General features: G+C 40.9%; 1 protein-coding gene across 8 annotated transcripts in view; it reads right to left on the reverse strand.

Moving 5' to 3' along the window:
- Nucleotides 1-20,093, reverse strand: part of pHCl-1 (pH-sensitive chloride channel 1) — a 1,475,408-nt gene that overhangs the window by 509,109 nt on the left and 946,206 nt on the right. For 7 of the 8 annotated variants that reach the window (XR_011017610.1, XM_068225461.1, XM_068225460.1 and 4 more), the window contains exon 5: nucleotides 3,225-3,289. Coding sequence is in view for 7 of the 8 variants with exons in the window: in XM_068225461.1 (XP_068081562.1) it covers nucleotides 3,225-3,289 (65 nt within the window). In the remaining variant the exon portion in view is untranslated. Of the gene's footprint in view, nucleotides 1-3,224; nucleotides 3,290-13,552; nucleotides 13,564-20,093 lie in introns of all 8 variants that reach the window. The other variant, XM_068225462.1, reaches the window with a different exon arrangement.

Here is a 20,093-nt window from a genome sequence, read left to right on the forward strand (position 1 = left end):
TCACCCCCTGCTAGGCAAGTGAGTGGCCAGGGAGATCAAGCGTTTGCCGAACTCTTTGAATGCCGCTGGGTACGCTTTGCCCGTCTCAGCTATAGCTGGTAATGCAACATTTATCTGTGCTCAACAGCACATGAGTACTATTCGTCATCTCTTTATCTTGATTGTGATTGTTTTCTGTCAAGGAATAAGTGACAATTACTGCATATCCTCATCCTTTCTTGTAAAGAAAGTAAGACATAGTATTGGAGACGTAGGTAGGGGCAGAACTGCATGACACAACCCCCAAATAAATCGACATCAATTTGACATCTCTGATCTCTTACCATTCAAACCCTCGTGTTTCAAGGTGCCATTTTGTTTGGTCGACCATCATTTTATTTCTCGTTCTACCACTTAGTCTCATTTCCTCCACTTCATTGTCCAGCTACTTGTTAGATATTTACTGATAGTCCGTCGTCTTATTTGGCCTATTAATCTAGCTTTTGCTACAGTTTCAGAGAGGATATTGAATTACTTCATTTACCTGTTCCTGTTACAAGAGAATACAACTGATAAGTAATGAAAATGCCTATCAGATAAGTAAGTGTTTGATCATTAAGAACATTATTAGTCTCGAGTTACATGTTGCGTACTTCGAGTCGATAACCGTGAATGAGAAGTCGTCCGTCAATATGCCAGCGTATAGCTCATACGCTGTTGGTCTGTCTTCGGTGAAGATTGATGTGAACAACGTCAATAACATCCCTCCAGTGAACACATTAACTACTCGTGGTGGTACACACGACGAGAGTTTATAGCAAAGTTTAATGGGTTTTAAAATACAATCAGGGAAAGAGAATAAGATAATATATCATAAAGTTGATATTATTACCGGTATTCGTCCACATCTTCAAAGATTCTGTCAGAAACCTGTTTTGTTATCCTTGTAATACATTCACCAATACTCTGATCGGTTGCGTAGTATCGACACTCATCTTTGTAATCACCAATTAGACTTTCACTGCCCGTGTGACTATTCGTGGTGTATATTTTGGGTTTATGCCGTGCAATGAACTACATAAACACTCTCAACGCGTTTCAAAAGGAACCGTGCCTTTTTTATCAGGAGAAACAGAAAAATGAAACATGACGCATCAAAGATTATTAAGAGAAAGCAACAGGGAGAACTTAAAATGGTGCCCTAAGATGTAATAGGGACGAAATTTTAGCCCCATGCTAGGGACATCGAATGTCAACAGCAAAGCATAATTTTCTAATGGTTCGGATGGTAGGTAGCCATGATTCATTGAGGTTATACCCTGTACCGCGGCTGAAATTATCCGGGTATTTATACGTATTTTTTTTTTTTTACAATTTGTTTTACGTCGCACCGACACAGATAGGTCTTATGGCGACTGTGGGATAGGAAAATTCTAGGAGTGGGAAGGAAGCGGCCGTGGCCTTAATTAAGGTACAGCCCCAGCATTTGCGTGGTGTGAAAACGGGAAAACACGGAAAACCATCTTCAGGGCTGCCGACAGTGGGGCTTGAACCCACTATCTTCCGGATGCAAACTCACAGCTGCGTGCCCTTCACCGCACGGCCAGCTCGCCCGTTTTTACGTATTTCAACCGCCTCCCTGATGATTCTGAGGTGATATTGTTTTATACGGACAAGAACAGCCACTCCCTGGAATATATCATGACCAGGTGTTAAGGCACGATCAGAAACAGCTGATTTATCAGGTTGGAGGACTCTGATACACCTGTTATCTTCTTTGATGCGAGTACATACCGTTCTCGAAGTCTGCCCAATATATAACCTTGCCACAAGTACAGGGAACTCGATAGATACCAGGATGCTGCAATTTAAGAAAACTGTCCTTAGTTAGTCGTAGGAGTTGCCTAATATTAATTGAAGTTCCAAATACAGTTCATACATTGTACCTATGTAAGATTTTAGCAATACGATCCGTCGTGTTACTTATGGAAGGTAGGTAAGCAGTTCCTTTTACATCTTTCTTCTTAACAGACGTCCGATTATGTGACGGTTTCAAAACCGCAAAGATAAAAGTTTTTATGTAACCGTTGCTCTCAAAGGTGGTTCTCAAGGTGTCAATTTCCTCTTGCAGAGCTGACACTTCACAAATCCACCTGGCCCTGATAGTTAGAGTTGTAAGGATACCATGTTTCTGGGCAGGGTGATGGTGAGAATCTGTGTGGAGATATCTATATTAAGGATTCCATACACTTCATTGGTGAGTTAAAAACTATTTCACTTTGGCCAGGCGATATCTTAGTGATTCTCGACGTTGTATCACTGTTTACGTGAGAACCTATTGATGGTGTTATGTCAGTTACGATATTTTAACTAAGACGTCGCAAGTCTTTTCTATCATTGCATGAACTCCTCCTACTTTCTATGGAACGAGGGAGCAGATGTTGAGGGTATGGGAAGTCCTCTCTCCCCTGTTGTGGCTGATTTCTTCATGGAGAACTTCGAAGAGAAAGCTTTGTTGTCGGCACCTTGCAAACCGAAGATCCGGTGGTGATATGTGGATGATACGTTCGTTGTTTGGACGGAAGGCGAAGACATTCTTGGTTATCTCCTGGATCACCTTAATCGCCAGCATCCTTCCATGTGTTTCACCATAGAAGTGGAATCCGACAGCAAAATACCATTTTTAGATGTTCTCGTCACCAAGAAAGGGGATGGATCTTTAGGACACAGCCTACACACACCAATAGATATCGGGCTCACTACAAATGATAGTGCAACCCTCGCTGTCGTTTTCCACTGCTTTTGGTATAGAATTTATCGATGTACATTGGGAGTCTTCCAGCAGTTTGTTAATATTTTGAGTGTGAAGTATATATATATTTGTGTATTGATGAAGTGATCATGCACTGATACAAGTCAGAATATAGGTACCGGTAGTTCAGTGGAGAACCTAGGTGCAGTTCCTGCCTTTTTAATCGTTTTCAGATGGTTAGATAAGGCCCGAAGCAGATGTATCCGTACGCACGTTATGTACACGCCCTGGGAGAGAGAATTATCATGCTCTATCGAAATTCGAGAGATTCAGTTTGGTGAGCTCCGCCGCCCAAATTCCGGACATTTCAGTTAATAATTCCATTTATTTTATGTTTGTTATACTGTATGTATATTAAATATTCAATTAACGCGCACGCGTGAGGCGAGTATTTTATTTTATTTAATATTAAAAATTTAATGACCTAACTTACCAAACTGGACTCGTCCGGTGAGGCGAGGCTTAGCAGCAGTACGCTGACATTCACGGTCAGTGTCCCTGAAAGAAATAAAAATACCTTTTTTTATTGTAATGCTCTGTGCTCTGTGGAAGGTTACACATTATAAAAAAAGGAAAATAAACTTGTCGGTTATAAATTTTTATCCAGTTAATAATTCGACTCTTAGAAGATAAAATTACAGGTGCCACATATAATCATACAATAATATATTGGACTATACAATTTCAACTATAATTATTACGCGTGATAATCATATGAGTATGTCGTTTTGTGAGAAATACCGGATTAATGTCTAGAAGAAACAATTAAATGACGTATGACTTTTAGTGCCGGGTTCGGCAGGTACGGTTTTTTGATTTTACGCTCGTAGGCGACCTGCGCATCATGATAAGGATGAAGTGATGATGAAGACGACACATCATGATAAGGATGAAGTGATGATGAAGACGACACATGCATCCAGGCCACATGCCAGCGAAATTAACCAATGATGGTTAAAATTCCCGACCCTGCCTGGAATCGAACCCGGGACCCCTGTGACCAAAGGCCAGCATGCTAACCGTTTAGCCATGGAGCCTGACTGTCTAGAATAAATTTTTCACGACAACCATCTTGAATACGAACACCACGTGAATGTTAATTTCGGTTTCTAAATTACTTTCTTAAATTATATCATACCATTCTGCTTGTGTTGACGTGCTGGTATTACAGAATATGGTGTTATAATGTACTCAAATAAGTTCGATTCAGTCCATCCCAGTGGATAACAGGTCAGCATCTTGGCTTTCGGAACACGTGGTTCCGCGTTCGATTTTTCGGCCAGGACGTGGAATAATTTCCTTGACTCGGGGGAAAGGGGGTTCGTGCTGCCCTCAACACTCCTGTAACTCCCATATAACACTACCCTCCACCATACTAACCATTTCCTATACACTAGACGCTACCCATACTCGTCAAAAGATCTGCTTTACAAGGGTTACACCAGGCCAATAATAGGCACACGAAATTATTAATTTATTATTATTATTATTATTATTATTATTATTATTATTATTATTATTATTATTATTATTATTATTAACAGCTTGATTCAAATTTTCTACTGCGGGTGAAAAAGGAAATAAGTTAGTTTTTGACAAAAATGGGGTTATGTCAGATTCTGAATCTGTAGGACCTATAGTCTGTTCTGTATGTGGGTATAAGGGGTTAAATGTTACGTGTCTGCTCAGAAAAAAATATTTTAGCTCTCGTGGAATATATGAAAATGAAAAATTGTGATTGAAAAACCAGTTAAGTAAATTTATCCCCTTTTATCCCCTTACACACCCTTCTGTCTCAGAATATTTCGTGAGTGAATATAGAGCCAGCTCAATTCTGTTTTCACAGTGTGTGTTTCACTTCAGTCCTTAATTAGAAAATAATCCACCAACACTAGCATTGTGAAGCCTGTTGTGTCTGACCGACAGAACCCCGTGCGATGTTTGATTGTAGCCTGTAGCGACTGATTCATGTGTTGCAACTGGCTTGTATATTTTATGGTGCATTAGCTGGTATACCCGTGCTGCGCTACGGAATTCTAATAATAATAATAATAATAATGTTATTTGCTTTACGTCCCACTAACTACTCTTTTACGGTTTTCGGAGACGCCGAGGTGCCGGAATTTAGTTCCGCAGGAGTTCTTTCACGTGTCAGTAATATTACCGACACGAGACTGACGTATTTGAGCACCTTTAAATACCACCGGACTGAGCCAGCATCGAACCTGCCAAGTTGGAGTCAGAAGGCCAGCGCCTCAACCGTCTGAGCCACTCAGCCCGGCCTACGGAATTCTAGACTGCAAACAGAATTTTAGATGAAGTCGTGTACACATTGTGAATAAGGTTTTATTAAATTGCGTAATAACCCAGGTATTTAAAAAAGACAGGCGCCTTCCTATGAACTACCATTTCATCCAGCGTGAATGCAGTTATTCATAGCTTTATTCTCCGACTTTACATACCGATTTTTAATTAAATTTTTTTCACCCATTATCTAGTGGCTCGGCAATGATACGGACTTAGCAACAAAAATTGAAATTCATGAATACCTCTGTTATCATAGCCGGTACGCTAAAAATGTATAAGACACAAATGATCGGAAATTTAGTTCTATACAGCTTTAGTTATTTAGTATTTATCTATAGGCCCACTAATAACATAGATTTTTGAGAATTACATTTTAAGCTTTCCCCTAAACTACCATTTGACTCAGTGTGAATACAATTATTTATAGCGTAGAATGTAGTACCTTATTTTCCGACTTATACCGATTTTCGTTAAATTCTCTTCAGTCATATTTTTTTTTTGCTAGTGGCCTTACATCGCACCGACACAGATAGGTCTTATGGCGACGAAGGGATAGGACAGGCCTAGGAGTTGGAAGGAAGCGGCCGTGGCCTTAATTAAGGTACAGCCCTAGCATGTGTCTGGTGTGAAAATGGGAAACCATTTAAAACCATCTTCAGGGCTGCTGACAGTGGGATTTGAACCCACTATCTCCCGGATGCAAGCTCACAGCCACGCGCCCCTAACCGTACGGCCAACTCACCCGGTCAGTCATGTTTTCGTGATGCGCGTACAGACAGACAGACAGACATGACGGAAAATTAAAAAGTGCATTTTCTTGTTACTGTGGACACGACCGATACAGAAATTCTGAGCGATTTACAAACAGAACTCTAATTTTATATATATAGATTATTATCAAAGACGACCTGAGTGCAGTGAGCTATTCACACTGTTCGTTCCTGCAGAGTAACAGTTCACGGAACAACGAGAATTTTACGAAATTTCAGCTCTTAACAAAACTCTGTCAACAAATCGAAAAACAGACAGCGCAGATGGGCAGTTCAACGTCTGGGGGAAGAGGGAAATGTCATAAAATATGCCACTCAGTAAACGATATGAGTTTAAATGTATTTCCTTCAAAAAGAGATGGATAGGAGATTGCGTACATTCTCCACTCCAAGCGTACATCAGTCAAATGCCCATAGGCCTATCACCAGAAAATAAAACTATTATTTCTACTCCCCTACTTTTCTCCATCATTGCGGGACCTTTACAAATCGATACCAGCGGATGATGATCAGGCACCGTAGGCCTACTACTCGGACGAATCGTCAAATGACAGCAACGATGTGTAGTCTAGTTCTCTTTGGTTGAGAAACACGAGAAGATCATATCAAAGTGATTTTTTTTTTCATTCGTGTGGTATAAGTTTCCCAACTCCTTGGCTGAATGGTGAGCGTAGTTGCCTTTGGTTCAAAGGGCCCCGGGTTCTATTTTCGATCGGGTCGGAGATTTTAACCGTAAATGGTTAATTCCGCTGGTTCGGAGACTGGGTGTTTGTACTGTCCCCAACATCTCTACAACTCACACACCACTCACAACACTATCCTCCAATACAGTAACACGCAGTTTGCCACTCTTGTCCGCGGGTATGCCTTATCAGGCTAACAGTTGACACACGAAATTATAATTATTGCCGGGCTGAGTGGCTCAGACGGTTGAAGCGCTGGCCTTCTGAACCCAACTTGGCAGGTTCGATCCTGGCTCTCTCTGATGGCATTTGAAGATGCTCAAATACGTTACTGTTTTGGAGGACAGTGCTGTGAGTGGTGTGCGAGTCGTAGAGATGTTGGGGACAGTACAAACACCCAGTCCCCGAACCAGCGGAATTAAACATTTACGGTTAAAATCTCCGACCCGATCGGAAATAGAACCTGGGGCCATTTGAACCGAAGGCGACTACACTCACCATTCATCCAAGGAGTTGGAAAACTTTTCTTATACCACACGAATGAAAAAATCACTTTGTTATGATCTTCTCGTGTTTCTCAACCAAAGAGAACGAGACTACTCATCGTTGCTGTCATTTGACGATTCGTCCGAGTAGTACGGTGTGTGATCATCATCCGCTGGTATCGATTTGTAGAGGTTCTACAATTGTGGAGAAAAGTAGGGGAGTAGAGTTAATAGTTTTATTTTCCAGTGATCCTTAAGTATTAAAAGTTTATGTCAACCATTTTTCTGAAAAAAAAAAAAATCTTGTGTAAAACGAGTTATCTCATTTGTCTGTTGTACAAAAGGAAAAATGTCACCTTAAGTCCCCTTTCTTGCATCACACTTGGAAAATTTTTCTTTAGCATTATATTTATAGTTGTAAACATATGGGAGGTAAACAAAAAGTATTAACATCGGATCGATAAGAACAACTCATTCACCGAGCGAAATAATGCCCCAAATTCAGACAATGTTTTCTCAGAAATAGAGTTTTTTGACTATCCCCTTTTCTACGCCCAGCAGTGAATTGTCACGGATATTTTGTACTTGATGAAATGTACACACAAAAACGTATATTCACATGAGGATGATCGAACAAGGGAACTGCTTGGGTTGGGCCAGATAGATTTCAGTGGAACCAGGCTGTATGATCTTTTCTTTACCATTTTCTTTTACTCTGCACCGACACAGACAGGTCTTATGGCGACGACGGGGTAGGAAAGGCCTAGGAGTGGGCAGGAAGCGGCCGTGGCCTTAATTACCATTTGCCTGGTGTGAAAATGGGAAACCACAGGAAACCATCTTCAAGGCTGCCGACAGTGGGGTCGATTTGTTGTGATGATGATGATTTTTAAAGGGGCCTAGCAGCTAGTTCATCGGACCCAGTGACTCGTTGGCTGAATGGTCAGCGTACTGGCCTTCGGTTCAGAGGGTCCCGGGTTCGATTCCCGGCCGGGTCGGGGATTTTAACCTTAATTGGTTAATTCCAATGGCCCGGGGGCTGGGTGTTTGTGCTGTCCCCAACATTCCTGCAACTCACACACCACACTTAACACTATCCTCCACCACAATAACACGCAGTTACCTACACATGGCAGATGCCGTCCACCCTCATCGGAGGGTCTGCCTTACAAGGGCTGCACTCGGCTAGAAATAGCCACACGAAATTAAAATTAAAATCGGACCCAGTGCGGTTCGAACCCACTATCTCGTGTATGCAAGCTCACAGCTGCGCGGTCCTAACCACACGGCCAACTCGCCCGGTAGGTTTTATGATCAATTATATCATAAATTGAACGGTAATAATAATTTTGCCTAGAATCAACGGTAGTGTTATAATTAGTTGCTGTAAGATAGCTGGATGGCTCGGAGCAGTTAGCTGATGATGGCGTAGAATGGCCTTGCATGTGCACAATAGAAATATCGCAATGGTTCTGTTTTAAATTTACATACAAGATTTAGTTCTTCTTCCGGGTTGAACCGAGTTGTTGGTATGAAGTTAAAGTGTCATGTAACTACAGCACAAAGTCTTTCATCAGTTTATCCTAGGTATTTCCGGGGTCTCTGTAGCCACTTTGGCTTGTTTAGCAGGTTGGATAGGGGTTTACGGACGGATATCCTTCCTGATGCCACGTGGTTTCTAAGGTGTGAATTCTAATTCAGGGTCGATTGGGATTCGAATCTCGGCCGTCGGAGCAAAAGGTCAGCAGTTAAGTAAGTGAGGTAATCACATCTCAGCTAAAGCTGCATTTCTTTTAAGCTTCGACTAATAGAAGAGTAGGCCATAAATATTCGAGACTTTCTCACTCTTCGTCACTGCGGTTAGACCCTAAATCTTCACGAACAATACTTACTTGCGTGCTCAAATTTCCATAATCGGTGTGCGGAGAATTCTTTATTGTATTACTGTTTAGGACATTTCGTGCTAATCGCTGATTACAGATGATGATGTACGTAGGAACACGAATAGGAAACATATTTTTAAAATGTACATCATGAAGGTTTATGTTCTCGCGCAAAAATACTCATTTAGTAATTTTACCCAATCTTCAAACAAGTAAAAGGTTCATATATGTTGATTGTTTAGCATATTAACGCTATCACTCTACTGCATGTAATTTATATTCTCTGATGGAAAATAAATAAATAAATAAATAAATAAATAAATAAATAAATAAATAAATAAATAAATAAATAAATAAATAAATAAATAAATAAATAGTTGGTTAGATCCAATTCTACCGGAAACGTTTGACATTTTAGGCAAACTGCTATTCAGGTCACACGATTACTGAACCTTGCCGAAAAGTGTTTTTTTTTCAGAATTGTGTATATTTGAATGATAAATACAGAACGCTTTTCATTGTGTACAACATATAAATAACAATGTCACCGAACTGACAGAAGCTAGTACTTAGAGAGAGAGAGGTGGATATTTCAGTCTGTGACAGATGTCACCAGATACGGATGGAACTGGAATGATAAAAGCAGAGCGGAAATTAAGTTCAAGAGGGGATATTTTTGAATCAACAAGAACATGAACAAAGTAACCTTTTGAAACTGATGCTTTTTTTTTTTTGGAGTTAGGAATATCTCTCACAATTTCCTTGAAAGAATGCAGGTACATCTGTGATACGAAATTATTTGCAAGAAATAATTACTTTCGTAATTACCTCACAGTGCCGGGCTGAGTGGCTCAGACGGTTACGTCACCGGCTTTCTCAACCCAAGTTGGCAGGTTAGATCCTAGCTCAGTCCGGTGGTGTTTGAAGGTGCTCAAATACATCAGTCCCATGTCCGTAGATTTACTGGCACGTAAAAAGAACTCCTGCGGGACTGAATTCCGGCACCTCGGCGTCTCCGGAAACAGTAAAAGTAGTTAGTGGGACGTAAAGCAAAATTACATTATTTTATTAGTAAGCAAATTTGTTTTCTTAAAAATTACCTCCTTTGCTTCTGCTAGTCTGCATTTATGTCCTCCTTACTTCTGTCATTGTTAGTTATTCTACTACAGAGTGATCAGAAATGCTTTACTTCGGCTATCGGTCTTTCCTATGGGCGAGCTTTCCGCTCGTTCGCCGGGCGCGGAAAGAGGATGGCGTGTTTGGAATGTTTGTTCCTTGATCCCTTCTTGTATCCCTACTAGCTGGCCTTGTACACGTGCCCGATGTCGCAGTCGTATTTCAGCTGTTTTCAAGTGTGTGTATGTTTCGTTTTTTCTTAATTCTGTAATTAATCATAAAGATTAGTCTATTATGACACGCGCATTTTTAATGGCACATTGTGTCGTTATCTGTGCTTCATGTCTGTTAACTTAGCTCGTAAAGTTCAAAGATAATTTCAGGAAAGATTTTCGGATGTAGACGTTCCAAGGCGTAAAACAGTCCATAATCTTTGTAATAAATTTCAGAAAACTGGAAGAATCCAGCCTAAGAAACAAAGAAAGAAAAAGCTGTGTAGGGTCTCACCGAGGAAAAATGAAATGACATTGGTTATCGTTTGGAAAATTCTCTTAAAAACACTTCGGCGTCTAGCACAAGTGAAAATTTCATAAGGGCCTGTGCAAAAGGCTACTAAATTATTACGCTGAAAGCTGTATGAAATAACGGTGTCATATGCTCTTCAACCAGGTAACCCTGTACGCAGGTGCACATTTTGTGAGGTTTTCTGACACGAATATGTCTTGCGGTTGGGTGTCATCCGAAAATGTGCTAGACGTGACGCGGCAAAATGTCTAACGGAAGTGACGTCACAAAGGTGCACGGGCTGTAGATTTGTATAAATAGTGTGTGTTGAAATAGAAGGCTCTAGTTTAAGATACATGGTGTAGTACCACGGCCAACTAGTCTACGCTGTATCAAGTCGGCCGTGGAAGTACTCACATTCAGATCAATGGTCTCCCTCTTACGGTACACGCTGTAGAATTAATACGTAAATCCACAGTCTCCTGTTTAGGCTATGTCTTGATGCAAATAAATCGTTCCTTCACTGGAGAATGTCATTCATTGGCAGCACTAGAACTCAGAATTCTCATCTTTCTTTATTGCAGACTCTTGAAGATACATTGTGGAAAATATTGCGGTTACATAAGTCAGAAAAAAAAGTGGTTGGCCTATAATAATAATAATAATAATAATAATAATAATAATAATAATAATAATAATAATAATAATAATAATAATAATAATAATAATAATAATAATAATAATGACGTGTGGCCTCTGGAGAGGCCTGATACAGGTGTTTCAAATTGACACCTTTCAGGTGACCTGCGCGTCGGTGAGGATGGACTCCTACCCTTGATGAATTCTAATGCTGAAGACGGCAACACACCCAGCCGGGAATCGAACATGGGACCTTTTGGACCGAAGGCTAGCACACTAACCATTTAGTCATGGAGCTGGACGGTAAGCCTAATTATGATTCTAATGTACCTCAATCTTCTGAAAATAAGAAAAGTATAAGGAGTGATGACTCCTTTGGGTAGATGACCTTCAATGTTAGGCCCCTTTAAACAACAAGTATCATAATGATGAATCCTTCAAGAGAAATGAGATTCCTGCTTAAAAAGCCTGGTATTGTTGAGTTGTTATATTTTGTAAACCTATTGTGCAGACAAAGTACCAATGAAATAAAGTATAATCAAAGATTTGAGAAGTGCCTATGTGTATATTGCTCCTGAATTCAGAGAATATTATATGATAAGATTCTACTGTGGTCACCATCTCAACACTTAACAGTCTGTGACGATTCAAATTGTTGAGATGATATGAATCCTGTCTATTTTGTATGATGAAACAGTAATATTTCTACATATTGTGTTTTCAACATGTTAAGTATGCTTGTTCATGCCTATCGCAGTAAATGATTTTCTCGGCAAAATCACGTTTCTTCACATAAAAAAATTATGTTAAGTAAATACGTAATGAACTGATTTCTTTTAATTAACTTGACTAGAAGAAAGTGATTTAGGTTCCTTTTTCACAACATCGGATTCATTGAAAAACTATATTAAAACACACATTGTACACACATTTCAATTATTCCTTACTTATTATTTACACATTCCTTTTTTATTTTGTCCCTTCCCACGTCTCTTCCAGACCGAGCTCGATAGCTGCAGTCGCTTAAGTAATCGGGAGATAGTGGGTTCGAACTCCACTGTCAACAGCCCTGAAGATCGGTTTCCGTGGTTTCCCATTTTCACACCAGGCAAATGATGGGGCTGTACCTCACATAAGGCCACGGCTGCTTCCTTCCCTCTTTCTTCTCTATCCCTTCCAATCTTCCCATCCCCCCGCAAGGCCCCTGTTCAGCATAGCCGAGGCTATTGCTCCTGAATTCAGAGAATATTATATGATAAGATTCTACTGTGGTCACCATCTCAACACTTAACAGTCTGTGACGATACAAATTGTTGAGATGATATGAATCCTTTACGGACTCTTGCAAGTTCTGCAATTGCTGTGGGCTATGCTGAACAGGGGCCTTGCGGGGGGATGAGAAGATTGGAAGGGATAGACAAGAAAGAGGGAAGGAAGCAGCCGTGGCCTTAAGTGAGGTACAATCCCGGCACTTGCCTGGAGGAGAAGTGGGAAACCACGAACACCACGGCCGCTTCCTCCCCATTCCTAGGTCTTTCTTATCCCATCGTCGCTACGACTTACCTGTGTCGGTGCGACGTAAAGCAAATAGCAAATTGCAAAAGCGTCTCTTCCAGGAGGTAATTTTGTCCATGAAATCTTTGTACTCCTGTCATCTCTCAAAAGTCGAACATTTCGATGTCGCGATCTATACAATTAGAATTATCAAGCATACCAATATATTGGTTTAATTTTAACAAATATTGTCAGGCATGTTCAATTATACATTCGGAAGTTTCTTTCTTTATCGAAAGGAGGACAAATCATCATCTGGCGAAAGGTGACACCGGACGGAGGAGTATAGACCCGAACACTGGACTGTCTGGCCTCCCTAGATGTTACGGTGAGAGACATCAGATCTTGCTGAGATGTAGTCTCATGGTGCTTTCACTGTTGGAATTTCTTCTTCTTAATCTGCTTACCCTCCAGGGTCGGTTTTTCCCTCGGACTCAGCCAGGGATCTCACCTCTACCATCTCAAGGGCAGTGTCCTAGAGCTTCAGACTCAGGATCGGGGATACAACTGGGGAGGATGACCAGTACCTCGCCCAGGCGGCCTCACCTGCTATGCTGAACAGGGGCCTTGCGGGGGGATGGGAAGATTGGAAGGGATAGACAAGGAAGAGGGAAGGAAACAGCCGTGGCCTTAAGTGAGGTACCATCCCGGCATTTGCCTGGAGGAGAAGTGGGAAACCACGGAAAACCACTTAGAGGATGGTTGAGGTGGGAATTGAACCCACCTCTACTCAGTTGACCTCCCGAGGCTGAGTGGACCCCGTTCCAGCCCTCGTACCACTTTTCAAATTTCGTGGCAGAGCCGGGAATAGAACTCGGACCTCCGGGGATGGCAACTAATCACACTAACCACTACACCACAGAGGCGGACCTTTTGGAATTTACATGAAGAAATTCTTCAGTTCTTTCCTTCCAGTTAGTTCATTCTTTCAACAGTGTTGTTTGGGATTGCTGACGCTAGAATATTCCATTAAATAAATTTAGGTTATAAGGCTACACAAAAATTATGTATGTCCTACTTGTTCCTAAATGAGACGATAGATACAAACAGGGAACGTACTCGCTCTTCATTAGTGTGGGCATTCACAGGTCAACTCGGTCTCAGGGGACTAACTGTTGTTAATTACATCTGGCAGCAGCATTTGCATGTAACACACGTTTGTTAGCCACTGGGGATTCAGAATGATAAAAATGAGGCTTTTCTTGGTTTCTGAAGAAGGGTTATATATGAGTAAAATCGGAGAAAAAAATACACAGTCGTAATTACGAAAGCAATTGCAGAAATTGCAAGAGTCCGTAAAGGAAACATAACATCCAACATTAGCTAGTGGCTTATCGTAACGTGCTCAGTTTCTTAGCCCTTCCAGTTTTTGATAGTATTGTTGGAACTTGCAAATAAATAACATGTTATCGGCAATGAAAACAAAAATCTTTTAAGGGGAAACAGATGTCGATTTTTGAAGGATAAGCTTTTTCAAAGAGTGTTACACTTACAAGGGGAGGGTCTTATATGTACCTCACCAATTTCGATAACATTTTGCTGGGACGTTATATACTGAAAATAAAGAGACACGCGTTTGAGCGCTTTGCTGGATACTCCCCAGTTTTTGAAAAAATCGAGGTCAAATTTGATGACGGAAAATCTTATTTTCAATGCTATATATCGAAAGATCGTCTATAACATGTTTTATCTATATAGGCCTAATATGGAGACCGACGTTATTAGAGTTATTAACGATTTTGTGTTTTCATGCTGTACCAGAGCTAGTTCGGCGTCAGACTACAAAACCGCTGGCTGTTTTTGTTTTCATTCAATTTTTTCGGTGAATCTTATAATATTCTGATAATCAGAATAGTTTTCCTTGCCTCTTTCTCGAAGTTATATAGAGGGAGGTGTGATTAACAATCTTCATGTACTGTTCAATATTTTTGCGATGTACATCCTGTGGAACCCTTCATGAGATGATTTTATCGAAATTATACAATCCATATCTCTTGGATATTGATATATATCAGAAGTATCGTATACCTGTGTTCCATGAGGCTGAAAGTACTAAATTATGTTTTTAGATCTTTCGATGTATAGCATTGAAAATACAATTTTGCGTCATTAAATTTGATCTCGATTTTTTCAAAAACTGGGGAGTGTCTAGAAAAACGTCGAAACACGTCTCTCTTTTTTTTTCAATACAGAACGTTCCTGAATAATTTTATCAAAATTAGTGAGGCACACATCAGACCTTCCGCTTGTTAGCGTGGAAGGTGATTTATCATGGATTTTTATCAGCTATGAATTTCGAAGTATAATGAGCCTAATGAGTTCATTAGGATGATATAGTAAGTGTAAAGAATCTTACCCTATATATACTATTTTCATAAGTTTAAATACCTCAAGGGAGGTATGTAAAAAATAGATATAGGCAATAAACAGCATGTACTCACATTCTCTACTTGAGCGACTCTCTCATCTTCCATTTTCATTATCATTATTATTACTATATTTACAATTGGCTTTACGTCGTACCAGCACATGTAGGTCTTATGGCGACGTTGGGATAAGAAAAGGCTAGGAATTGGAAGGAAGGAAGCGATCGTTGCCTTAATCAAGGTACAGCCCTAGCATTTACCTGGTGTGAAAATGGGAAACCATCTTCAGGGCTGCCGACAGTGGATTTCGAACCCGCTATCTCTCGAATATAAGTTCAGACCTGCGTGCCCCTAACCACACGGCCAACTAGCTCGACATTCTTCTTCTTATTATTATTATCATTACGTAGACACAACTCATTATTAGTAAGCAAAATGTCGAGTAAACTATATATATACAAATAATCTTTGTGTCTGTAGGCCTGCTTATTAAAATATCAACGGGATACTTGGTTTTTACACCGTATAGGACAAAAGAGTTATGTTTAATTTTTGACTGTTTGTATGTCTGTTTATGTGTTACAGCATCATTGGGAAACGGAGAGGTGGATTTTCATGAAACTTGCTATTGAAGTTTATGATAAGGGTGAGGGGGATTTCAAATATAAGTTGTTCAAGAATATTCCGCAGTGGGGGGTAATTAAAACACAATGTATTTCTTTTATGGTTGGTTTTATAGAGATAATTCTCATGTCATAATTGGTTTAGAATATTTCTTACAAACATTTTTGTTCTAATTTTTACCCGATACAATGAAAAGGGGAATATCAGAAAGTTCAAGTCCAAGAGCCGATAACTAACTCTATTTACGGTTGGTATGGAGATCATGCCGGCAAAGTGTTAAAAGCTTGGCACATCTTTCTATACTTTTTGAATGTTAACTTAATATTTGGTTTTTATACTAGAGGGAAGAGACTAAACGTAAAGATATAAAAGTGCACAGGGCCAGAGAGAGCCAGGAAACGAGTACGTCAGGACAAGCCGCTGATATGAATAGGCTAGCCGCCTATGTGTCTCATATCAGCAATGAGAAATGTAATCATGCAGATAGTAAACGATAGTTCCATTATCGACGGGTACAACAGCTTGTTTTGTAATTATGTAGAATATCGTCGGTGCGCGAGCAATACTGCGTATCTGACAGACTCTTCATATCCATTATTTTCATTAAGACTGTTCACGCTTCCCAACCACATATGGATATGCAATCCATCGGAACAATTTTCGTCGTGTTCATTATCCCAAGCTGATGTGTAAAGGAAAATGAACCTTACCATACCGCACTGTAGGAATATATCGTTGCATGATGTATTTACGCACCCCTACAGTGTAATTTAAGGTACGCTCTCTGACGGAAAGTACAGCCTAGCAGCTGCTTGCACGGCTCTGTTACAACTATTGAAGGGGCGCGTATCTAAACAGATTTAAACTTTTAACAGTTGTATTGTGCCTAATGTCTCTCAGTGAATTAGATTATGGTGAGAAAAAAGTTATTTTGTATACAAATGCCAAGTGCTAAGTAAATACATTTAATTATTTTCCATTAGGTTATCTGTAGGATATAAAATTAATTACTTTGACGTGTGACAAATAATAACTCCTTTGACTACATGGTTAAATGGTTAGCGTGCTGGCCTTTGGTCACAGGGGTCCCGGGTTCGATTCCCGACAGGGCCGGGAACTTTAACCATAATTGTTAATTTCGTTGGCACGGGGGCTGGGTGTATGTGTCGTCTTCATCATCATTATTTCATCCTCATCACGACACGCAGGTCGCCTACGGAAGTCAAATCAAAAGACCTGCATCTGGCGAGCCGAACTTGTCCTCGGACACTCCCGGCACTAAAAGCCATACGCCATTTCATTTCATTTCATACTCCTTTGACTACTACCTATACTCATAGAAATACTGTAGGTCAACATAAAAGCTTGTATAGGAATACGCCATAAGCAGTGTTTGATAAATGAAGTGTATGATTGTATTGCATGAAACATAATATAGGCCAGGTACATTGCTGTGGATTTACTTACGCCTTGACTTCATATAACATCGTCTAGTCTATACAGTACGAACTATTGGAAGACAACTGCTCTCGGCTTTTCCCGCGCTCATGCTGTTAGCTCAAGGATCGGGGCCCTCTCATTGCCCAACGATGATATACCGGGTGAGTCAGCCGCTCCTGACGTTTCTGCATTTAGGCATCCCAACGAACGTCAGTGGGGTGATGGTCGATTTTCCTTTGCCGTGTACCAAGTTACAGTTGCCTTTAAAGTACTTACTGCGTCATCACTGCACTACTTTTGCTAAAACATGTATACGACAGGTATTTACACAATACATCAAACTGACATACGGTTATGTAAAATGTACGTGCTTTCGATTAGTTATGAAATTATCGCTAAAAGCGATGGCATACTGATAGAAAACGTGTTTTTGTGAAGCGCGACGTAGTTTTATTCCATGTAAGCTTTCTGATAAACTGCAGGCAACAGTCACCGTGGTGTAGTAGACTGACTACAGAGGTGTTGACGCATCTTGCGTTGGTAGGTGGGTTCGAATCTCACGAGCGATAAATATGATTTTGTATTCACATTTTAAACTTTGAGGATCAAATAAGAGGCCATTCATGCCACATTCGACCAATAATGAAATGGCGTATGGCTTTTAGTCCCGGGAGTGTCCGAGCACAAGTTCAGCTCGCCAGGTACAGGCCTTTTGATTTGACACCCGTAGGCGACCTGCGCGTCGTGATGAGGATGAAATGATGATGAAGGCGACACATACACCCAGCCCCAGTGTCAGCGGATTATCGTTAAAATTCCCGACCCTACCGTGAATCGAACCCAGGAACCCTGTGACCAAAGGCCAGCATGCTAAACATTAAGCCATGGAGCCGGACATTCGACCAATAGCATGCATGTTGAATGTGTAGTGGCCTGACATTCTGTGTAGCCTATCTGTCCTGGTCATTTCTTCGCTATGTATTCATTTTTTTTCTATTTGTTTTACGTCGCACCGACACAGATATGTCTTATGGCGACGATGGGATGGGAAAGGCCTAGGAAGTGGAAGGAAGCGGCCGTGGCCTTAATTAAGGTACAGCCCCGGCATTTGCCTGGTGTGAAAATGGGAAACCACGGAAAACCATCTTCAGGGCTGCCGACAGTGGGGCTCGAACCCACGATCTCCCGATTACTGGATACTGACCGCACTTAAGCGACTGCAGCTATCGAGCTCGGTGCTATGTATTCAACAGGTGAGTATGTTGACATGCTCCTCATCTACGGTGAAGCACGGCAGAACGCACAGGAAGCACAGCGCCTGTACCAGGAAGATTTCTACACAGACAACAACCAAATGCAAATACGTTTAGGCGGGTGGAGCGATGTTTGCGTATAACTTCGTCACTTTCCCGAACAGGTCCTGTTAGAGAAGCACTAGTTACGTCCGGTGAAACTGGTGAGATAGTTTCGAATACTTTACGGGAGAATCCTCACATAAGTACTCGGGCAGTAGCACAACAGACCAACATCAGCCAGTCGTCTGTTGTAAGGTTATTGCATTCCAGTTTTCTCGTCCGCATAACCTGCAACTACATCAAGAACTCCACGGACGAGATTTCGAAACTCGTGTTGATTTCTGTGCAAATGATCCAGCGTTTGTATCTCACACTTTATTTTCGAACGAGGCATGATTCCATAATAATGGCTCTGTGAATCGTCATAATATGCACCGCTGGAGTGTTGAAATTACCCACTGGGTAAGGCAGGCAGCATTTCAGGCACAATGGGGAGTAAATGTCTGGTGTGGTATACTGGGTGATCACCTATTTGGACCATATTTCATTGAGGATCATTTGACAGGAGCCCGGTACCTACAGTTTCTTCAAGACCAACTACCATTGCTGGTAGAGGATCTGCTCCTGGGTGAGCGTGTAACCGTGTGGTATCAACACGACGGAGCTCCCCCTCACATGTCAGCAAATGTTCGCAACTACCTGAGTGTTACACATCCCGGTCGATGGATAAGAAGGGGAGGACCTGTCACCTGGCCTGCTAGATCGCCCGATATGACGCCACTGGACTTCTTTCCTATGGAGCTATTTGAAAGATGTCGTGTGCGCTCATCAGCCGGAAAATCGTCAAAGCCTTCGAAACCTTATTAGGAAGCCTGTGAATCCTTAAGACCTACAATGCTAAAAGAGCCCGAATGGAATTTCAATGGTGTGCTGAAACGTACATTACTGCAGAAGGCCATCTATTCGAACTGAGTTAACAGGCTGTTGCGCAGTCAAGCGGATTCAAACCCCCAAACATTCTATCCTCGTCCAGCCGTGCTTATAAAACATCCACATAAGCACCCGTAATGGCTAAGAACAGGCATAAATAAATAAATAAATAAATAAATAAATAAATAAATAAATAAATAAATAAATAAATAAATAAATAAATAAATAAAAAATCATTATCATTATAGACCGTTATGTCTTTCAGCGTTCAGTCTGCAAGCCTCTGCGAATTTACAAAGCGTCGCCACAATCCCCTATTTGCAACTAGTGCTGTGGCCTCATTTAGTTCTATACTTCTTATCTTTAAATCGTTAGTAACTGAGTCTAACCATCGTTGTCTTGGTCTCCCTCTACTTCTCTTACCCTATATAACATAGTCCATTATTTTCCTAGGTAATCTATCCTCCTCCATTCGCCTCATATGACCCCACCACCGAAGCCTGTTTATGCGTAGGATTCCATCGAGTTCATTCCTAACTTAGCCTTTATCTCCTCTTTCCGAGCACCCTCTTGCCATTGTTCTCACCTGTTTATACCAGCAATCATTCTTGCTACTTTCATGTCTGTTACTTCTAACTTATGAATAAGATATCCTGAGTCCACCCAGCTTTCGCTCCCGTAAAGCAAAGTTGGTCTGAAAACAGAC

Source organism: Anabrus simplex, chromosome 1 (assembly GCF_040414725.1).
Source record: "Anabrus simplex isolate iqAnaSimp1 chromosome 1, ASM4041472v1, whole genome shotgun sequence".
Classification (NCBI taxonomy): Eukaryota; Metazoa; Arthropoda; class Insecta; order Orthoptera; family Tettigoniidae; genus Anabrus; species Anabrus simplex.